Raw genomic sequence first — 8,942 nt, 5'->3', positions numbered from 1 at the left:
AGTCCTCTCCCGTGGAGGTACGTGGATTATCCAGGGCCCGGGCCCCGCGTCCCTCCCAATCGCCACTTGGATCAAGTACGGCCATATGCCGTATGATATCCACCTTGACTTCGAAGCGGTCTTCTGCGTCAAGATGGGCCAAGTAAATCTCCTCTGCCGAGCGGTTGGAGTGTGATCCTAAGAGGCGCTCCCGTATAGATAGAACACTATCGCCTCCGATCACTTCATCCTCGTGATAGGGGTAGGGTACGGGAGGGAGAATATCTGCTTCCCCGGGAGCTACTGGATTCTCGGGGGCGTTTTGGGGGTCCGGCTGGGCCCCTTCTTCGCCTTCAAAATCGAAAAGAGTAGTCCAACCGGGGCTCCTACTGCTACCCGCCATTTCACTGCCTGACGGCACGTTGGAGGGTTGCTCCGCTGCAGGATTGGCAGCAGGTTGACCTCCTGCATGTGCAAGCTGGAACCTACTGCCGAACCAACAAGAAAAACAAGAACGAAAATAGGAACCTCCCAACCAAGAAGCCGACTTACCAGAACGCGGAACGACCTGACCAGTAGGATTGATTTTAGTTTTCCCCAAATCAGACTCAAATCAATGCTGAATACAAGAAATCAAAAATAGACTACGGTTAATACGGAAAAAAGTACAAAGACAACGATCGAAATGCGAACAAAAAGATTTTTTAAATTCGCAAGAGTTTTTATCAATCTTCCAATCATTTTCTGTGGGTTGCATGGTAATTTTCATGTAGTTTTTATTTTCAATTTTGCACAAGAATGACATAAGTAATGACCACATTGGGGCCTCACAATTTCCGTGAGAGATCCGATCTCGGTTGTTTTCAACTTTATCTCCTTCTCAATCGGTATGGCTCTTGGAGGAAAGTGGATCCAGGTTGGTTTCCCAACCCAACGGATCGTAACCTTAGGGCGACAGCCGAACCATGGTTAGTCACCCCCGCCAATGGATCTGATCTATTCTTCTCTTCCGCGAGTGAGTAGGTGGGTACACGGAACACTTATCTAATAAAAAAAGTTTCCAAGAAAACTTCGTTCGAATTGCATGTGTTAAGCATATAGGCCAATAGCTTCTTCGCGCTAAGCAACTTCTTGGCAGCTTCAACCTCCTCAACCTTAGATGGAGGAGAAAGGAAGAAAGACTTTCACTTTCTACGCTACGATCTTTCTTCTCTTATGAAATTTCGTCTAAGAAAGAAGTAGTCTAAGAAAGAGAAGGGGAAGTTGACTCCAACTGGCTGATCGACCAGCCCGCAAGCTACTCCATTTTCTTTTATTATCTGCTATTGATTATGTTCTAAATGCTACTTGCTTATTTACGCAATTACAGCCCCGTGAGTAATAAAGTAGGGTTATGAAGGATTTAGCCTTTATTGACTTTGAGAAAAAAGGGAAGAAGAAGGATCTTCTTCGGTGGATCCCTCTTGTTCCTGTTTAGTCCCCTTCGTTTCGGAGGTTTCTTTCAGTCAGAAGGGCTGCTCTTCCTGCTTTAGTCAATCAATGCAGAAGTTCTTTTCTTCGCTTAGTTTCACTACTCTTGCTATAGGGGTTAGGGCTTTCTTTAACTTTATCTTCTTTTTTTTTATGGTAGAGCATAAGCTAGTCTTTTTGGAATCTCCGCTGCAGTTGTTCACGAATCCCTTTTCAGGGGTGAAAAAGGAATAATGAATCCGGTGCTATTGGACTGCCTTCAAGCGCAGAACAGGAGAAGAAAAAAAAAGGAAGTATGGTAAGTTAGGAGTTCCATAAGCCAACTTATCCCCGGGGTCACGAAGATCTAAGTAAGGAGGGAGTTATAGTGACTAGTTTGAAGTGGCGAATGCTCTTTCTTCCTATCTGGGAATCATAGCCTAGTCTGACTCATCGAAGATGCACAGAATCGTCTTTTTTACTTTTCACTCCTAGCTGTGAAGAAAAAAGCAAGTAGTCGCTTCCAAGAGCTAGGAAGCTGAGACAATTTCCTTTCGTATGGAGCAAAGAAAGCATAACTATGGTCTGATGAACGGTTAGATGGCTTATCTGTCACCAAATAGGCTCAACTCAAAAAGGCTAATCCTTGAAAAAGGCGAGTTGCGCTAAGGTCTCAGTTCCAGGTCTAAGTACTACAGACGAAGCACACCGAACCTAGGTTTCTTTCTACCTCGTCAGAGAAGAAGGAAAGTTTATTCCCTTTTTTGTACGAAACTGGGCTATGAATCCAATCCCATCGAGAAAGTGCGAGTGCTTTGATGCTGCTGTTAAGTTCGAAGGGTAAGGCTTGGTCTCATTCCAGTTTGCCACCGTATTTATCTGGGGTGAAAGTTCCTAATCTCTATATTATAAAATTAGAATGTCATAGATTCTATTCTAGATGCAAGGTAAGGTGCGGAGCGAAAGGAATAAAGGCAATCAAGGAAAGGTCGAAAGCTAGGAAAAACCTCTATTTCAAAACCGGGTGTTCACTCAAACTAAAAAAGCCTATCTTTCTGGCACTGGGCATTGTTCCTAATTAAATTCCCTTTCTTTCTGCAGGGTGTGAGATCGTATGAGCTCCTCTATGTTAGTATAGCGCGTGGGAAATACCAAAACTAGCTCCTACTCCCACTCTATCAATTGGAGCGGTTAGGCCTTTTCCTAATGTCCTTCTAAGGCACCAAGAGCGCTCTCACTATTCCTTATTGCCGAAAGACAGATCCCAGTACTCGTCTTAGTGCCCGGTATTCGGAGAAAGGGTTCTTTATTAGAAAGAGAAAGAAAAGGTATTTCCATTTCCCGGTCTTCCCAACTAGTAGAATTCTTACAACAGCTGAAATAGCAACGAATCCTGCTAACAGCAGAAAGAGAGCTACGCCTTTTCTTCCTATTTCTATACAACAAAGAATTCCTGAAAGAAAGGGAATCCTATCCAATCTCGCTGAGAAGGACGGAAAGACTACCAGCCTATGCTGTTCGATCTCCTCTCCAACCAGTCGAGCTGCTTCGCTCCTTTTTTTATTCTATATAGAGACTTTTCTTCTTCAATCGATGCCTACCTCTGGGCAGGACTTATTAAATGTTGACCAGCAGACAGAGTTTTCTTTGCTCTACTCCAATTGGTAGAGGCAGAGCAGAGGTGACAAGATCCATTTCTCGATTCCCCCCATCTCTTTCGATGGGATTTCCATTAATAGAAAGAGAGTTCAATCGTGAAACTTTCTCAATTTCCTTTTTTCGGAAACGGGAAAAAGGTTGAAAAGAGGAGTTCTTATTCCCAAGTACCTCACCACAACTACTAGCCCGGCCTACAAGACCGCTTATGGTTATGCCGAATCAATCTACTTACTATACTATAGGCCTATACTATAGGCAATACTGTCAGCTAGGAAAGCTTTCAAGCATACTATCACTGCTAGGCTACTACTTTTATCTGGTTCGTTCCTAGCCCAAGAAAGCTAAGGCGCTAAGGCAAGGACAAGATCCAGGTATGAAGTGACTGGTTCGATAGGACCAGGAAGACCTTATGACTAAGGAAATATGTGACTTACTTAATTGAGTATTGAGTTGCCTCACCACTGAACTAACTACCTCGAGAGCTAAGAATAAACTTAGCAATTTGATAATCGAAGCTACCGGCTCTTCCACTGACTCGTCCACTGCTGCTAACCAAGCTAATCCTACTGCCAAGCTACAGGAAGGGACTTTTTCTTCATTGCCCTTGCCAGGATCAAAGTAAGAGTTGATCGATGGCATACTACTTGCTCTCTCCCCTCGGTGACGGAACTCGCCTAAGGGGCGTAGCGATCTGATACAACTATTTATATATGATAGCAGCAAAGTCAACTGATTGAACAAAGGAAGAGCAACTCTCTCGGCTCACTTCAATGGGTGACTTCGCTACCTTCCCAGAACTGCTTCCTTACTTAGATCGTTCGTGACTCAATGAAAACATCGACACAGGATCAAAAAAGAAAGAAGTCTACTTACTTGCCTTCTCTTTCACTCCCAAAAGCAGAATGAGAAGCGATCTTTAGTTACCACCACCTTCAACAACTTCCTTCGGACCTATGGTGACTTCTCTCCAGAAGACCGAGAGTCAGGACTTAAGCTATGCCCGTACTAAACCTAATCAAGAGCGGGAAAGGGGACATCTCTTTCATTCAAAGCAGACCAAGGCAATCCCGATTCAATAGCAGTGGCTTCTCTAAGAGCTGAGTCAATAGCTGCGGTAATGCCCATTCTTGCAAAAGAAGAACTCTCCCGTACTCTTGTACCTTTCTTGAACTCGCTCATCAAGCGTTTCAGTAGTCTGCCTTCTAGGGCAAATTTCCACTCTTAAGCAAGGGGGCAAATCTCTTCGTTGCCTTTCGTCAGCCTAACTAAACTCCAATGATCAATCTCTCTCTTAGCAATGATCTGTCTAGGGCCATTTGAACTAAGCTAATAAGAATCACTTTTCCTTTCCCTTGCCCTTTCATCTATCTATCTCGGCTAGTGAATTGATTAAAGAAGGGCTTTTTCCCGGCGAGAACCCCTTCTTAAAAGTTCCTTTTTTTAAAAGTTCTGTTAGGTTCTTAGTTGTTTGTACGAGTATAGAGAAGAGACTTTCTATAGGAATAAGAGCTGATCTTGTTACTGCTTGTGCGGAAACTTACCTTCACCTATTGTACGCCCAGATGAAAAGTCATGCTCAACCTCTCAAGGATTTCATTACAGGGACGGGACTGGGAAGAATGAAAGAAGGAGCTCCCCAATCGACAATTTGGTTCAACTCCAGGAAGGAAGGCAAAGATTCTAGATAAATTCCTGGATGATGAACAAGATGCACTGCAGCAGCAATAGCAAGTCACTTTGGAACGACTCGGCATCGAGGTCTCGCCGAGCCTTCTCTACTGTACTCCCCAACCGCACCACCTGGGGAAACCAAGCGAAAGAAGACAAGATCGAATCGGAAAGCACTGTCTCGTGCTCGTCTCGTTGAGTGGACACAAAAGACTGCTTTCCTGGTAGCCGTTGATTCTAAACTCTCCTTCCCTTGAATTCGCTTCCTCCCTTCATCTCTCTCTTTCATCGGCGAACAATAAAGCACGGTGGGATGCATTGACACGACTCCACCTATTGAATAGAGAGAGGGCCTATTACTAACGAGCGATTCTGGCTTTACGTCTCCATCTTGATTGGAATCTATCAAAAAAGGGTAATCCCACAGAATCATCGGGCTTGACTTTCTTTTGGTAAGTAGGAGCGCTTCTGATCGTACTTCTTTCAAGGGAGTCTCTTTCTGTCTCCTTCGGGCTCTCCTCACTGGTATCCGTGACCTAATACTGGATTAAGGGATATATAGCTCTGGTACCTGTAAGACTGGACTTGAAAACTCGGGGGAGATGAAAACCGATGGATGTGTTTACGGGCACTAAGCTTTGGCTATTCTGTGAAATTGGAAGAGGTTCCTGCTTTGATTCAAAAAAAAAAAGTGAAAGGGCCCGGAGGGGCTTACCTTATACCCCATTTTTTGGACTCGATAAATCCATCCCCTAAACGAGTTCAAAAATGCTTTAAACGAAATTATGCTAAAGCGGATGATCAGGATTCTAAACCTTATTCCAGGTAAGCTTTCATAGTAGAGGATGCGTTCAACTCTCCTTCTTTTTCGAGTGAAAAGCTCGTTTTAATCATTCAAAGCGTCTCCGAGGGGGGCGAGTCAGACTATGGATATAAGCCAAAGAGAGGAGTTTGGGGCACCAGTCAATCCATCGGAATAGAATAACGACAATCATAACGTCACTATTGATGAGAGTCAAGAGTATGATCAGGTCTCCTATCTACGCCCAAGAGGTATCTAACGTGCTTCTTTCCTTCATACGTGACAGATCTAGCTTCAGCTTCTCCCGCTTATAGCTATAGGTAAACAACAGGTGCTAGTGAAATATCTATCTGTATCTGATACTAGTAATAGTAATATATATATTGTCCATATGTACGAAATGCTATCTGTGCCGCCGGCCTCTGCAATCCATGTTCTTCACTCCGAAAGATAATAAAAGAAGTTTTCCCTATCTTACTCAAGATGAGTAACTGTCAGCCCTATTCTCTCGTTACCCTAACCTGAAAGCCTACTCCTTCCTCACCACTGGAAACTTACTCTTCTTCCTTGTCACAGTCACATTTATCGTTTTGTTCCAGTCCACAATGGCTTTGATTCTGGTTGGGTCGATAACTCTCCAGCGATGTGTTCGAGGTAGACAAGCCCCGGCGAACCCGCACTTCGACATCTTTAAAATAGCTTCTCCCTTCGCAAGACTTCCAGTACGGATCGCAGATGTTGCACGTGCTCGGACCACGTTTTGCTGTAGAAAGGGATATAATCTTACTAAACAACCACGAAATCATCAAGAAAGGGGCGCAATACCTCATTCACGACTCTAATGAATGTCGCCGGGACATTGCAGAAAAGAGTCAGACCCGCCATTTTTTCAGTCCTTGCCGCGTCTTGAAAGCCGTCTCCCAGACAGATTATTCCCCGATGACTACTAGACTAAAAAAGAGGCCACCAACTAGGTCATTCCATCGGGGCTTGACGAGCTTCGGTCGCTCTCTATAGTTTGACGCGAGTCATCTGTGCAGCCTTAATAGGTAGAGCAAGAGGAATCGGGTTCGGGTGAGCCATGAATCTACTCGCCTTTACTTACTCTAGTGGTAGTTCGAGCTCGCCTATAGTACCCTTCCTGCTACTGCTTGAGTAAGCTCTCTCTCCCGAGCCAGCAATTTTGGCAGCTGAAAAGCGTAGGCTTTGAATTTCATTTCTACTGGCTACAAAATGAGAAAATGAACTTTTCACTCTAATTGGAATCCTTCTTTCTTTCCGTGCCGTGATCCGCCCTTATAAGCCCTTACGGGGCCTTTTGTACTAGCTTACCGCCTGAACTAGAGCTAGAAGCCGAACCGATTACCAACCGAAAACGGAAGGTTTGATCTACGGTGCTCTCACTGGACTGGCTTTACTGACTTACCTCACTAGCTAAACTAATAGAACCCTGGGCGAGTACTGGAAGTCGGAAAGACAATTTCCCTAAAACCGGGAGAAGGAGTATTTAAAGAAAGGGAGCAGCCACCATAGCTAGAACGCCCAGAGGAGGGTTTGGCGAAAGAAAGATGGGGAGCCCTAGATATTGACCACCACTACAGGAATTGGTACTGGTCTGGCCAGCTTCAAAACGGATGCATAATAGCACCGTCTTGAGCAAAAGGCGCTCAAGACGGTGATTCTTGCTTAAATACCTCTGTTTGCTCCTTGTTATCCAATGGCATTCTTTCCATCTATCGTCTTGCTCTCCTCTATTGAGAACCCCGATTCACGAGCAGGACTCTATCAAGTCTCTGACGTGATTAGGCGGGGGCAGGATTCGAACCTGCAATCTTCAGGTCATGAGCCTGATGAGTTGACCAATTACTCTACCCCGCTTCTTCCCCTTATCCAACTCCTCCTTCATCCTCGTTGGTCCTTCGTTCGTAGTGGTCATTGTTATCAAACCCCTCTTTGACATCACATTCATCATCCGGGCGGGCAGCCTCCGGTCCGGGTGCTCAACTTGACTTTATTTAGAAGTCGCGCCTTTTGAATATGAGTAGGCGACTTGCATGTGTTAAGCATATAGGCCAATAGCTTCTTAGCGCTTAGGTACTACCTATAAGCTTCAACCTCCTCAACCTTAGATGGAGGAAATAGTAAGCAAGAAAAGGGAATCCAAACCTTCCTTTTCTACACTTTCTTCTCTTATGAAATTGAGACTTTCTGATGCACGTTCTTCTATTCCTGAAGAAAGAAAAGAAGGAGCGCTCTATCTTACTTATCGATTGCACGGCATTCCTACTGTCACTAACGGACTAAAAGCATTACTTCTTAGCTGGCTTACGGGTGTAGTAAGAGAGACCTCTTTAATACGATATTCCATCCCTCACTGACAGTAATTGCTACTTGAACTAGAAAGCACAGATCAGCTACTGTCGATAAAAAGCAGGCATTACGCACTAACTGAGAGCAGGGATGGATATTGAAAGCTAGGGCTTGGCACGCGTTAAAGGCTTACCTCTTCGCTGTCCCCTAAGGGAAAAGGCAGATCTCTCTCTTTAATACGAGATTCCTTCTCCCCAAGGCGAATAAGTTGAGTCAGAACCCTGAGGTGAATACTGAACGGCACGACGATTATCTCTTAAGTAAAAAAGTATGAACACCACACAACGGAGTTTATGTATGACAAACGTTTTTCTTTGATTCGTAGCTAGAACATGAGGGTCTTATTTTCTTCGCCGCGCTGAGAACCGGCTTGACGGTCGCCAGCATAGGGGAGCTCCCCATGAAGGTTATCCTGCTAGGCGGACCTCTCAACTAGTAGGAATTCGGGATCTAGTTGGGAACGAGACATGCGAACCACAAGGAGAGCATGGGGAGGACTCTCATAGCGGGACCCTCTTACCACGGGTAGTTCATTGCTTCCCCCGGCCCTCAAAGGCAAAGGATTGCACTAACGAGTGCTCTTCCCTCATGTCGAGTTGCTTGGACTGACTGACGGTTAGGTGCCGGTATGAGTGAATACCAGTTTACCGTCGAAGGGAGGAATTCATACCCGCCTTTCCGATCTCTTCTACTTCACCACTTTCAACAGAATTATAGTAACGTAAGGAGCGGGTATAGTAGGGTGCTGCTCCCGGGGATAGGTTATGAAACCTTAACTTACAGCTCTTCCTTCACTTACCGGATTATGGATAACTTGCCTACATACGTGATTATGCAGCTGGCCCAGGAAAAGGCGATACTGCTAACCGAAGAAGATGGAGTCAGGAACAAGAGGTTGTCCTCCCCACTTGCCATCACCATTCGACTATGGGATTCCACCAGTTACTGGCCGTCTCGGTCAGACTATTGAGAGAGGAGGCAAAAGGAGAATATTCGCCATTGGTAACTATGTCAA

At 45.0% G+C, this 8,942-nt stretch overlaps 1 protein-coding gene and 1 non-coding gene across 2 annotated transcripts in view; both read right to left on the bottom strand.

Annotated features, from left to right (window-relative positions):
* LOC116190063 overlaps window positions 1–4,212 on the bottom strand; it is a 4,286-nt gene extending 74 nt beyond the window's left edge. Inside the window, exons 1-2 of the mRNA XM_031519735.1 lie at window positions 4,145–4,212; window positions 1–467 (exon numbers count right to left, since the gene is read on the bottom strand). The exon at window positions 1–467 is cut by the window's left edge and continues 74 nt beyond it. Of these exons, the coding sequence (XP_031375595.1) occupies window positions 1–467; window positions 4,145–4,212 (535 nt within the window). The remainder of the gene's footprint in view (window positions 468–4,144) is intronic.
* Window positions 4,213–7,361: 3,149 nt separating this feature from the next.
* On the bottom strand, window positions 7,362–7,435 carry TRNAM-CAU. Its single transcript has one exon. It is a non-coding gene; the product is annotated as a tRNA-Met (tRNA).
* Window positions 7,436–8,942: the final 1,507 nt, after the last annotated feature.

Source organism: Punica granatum, unplaced genomic scaffold (genome assembly GCF_007655135.1).
Source record: "Punica granatum isolate Tunisia-2019 unplaced genomic scaffold, ASM765513v2 Contig00108, whole genome shotgun sequence".
Lineage (NCBI taxonomy): Eukaryota > Viridiplantae > Streptophyta > Magnoliopsida > Myrtales > Lythraceae > Punica > Punica granatum.
This window is presented reverse-complemented; position numbering and strand designations above follow the sequence as displayed.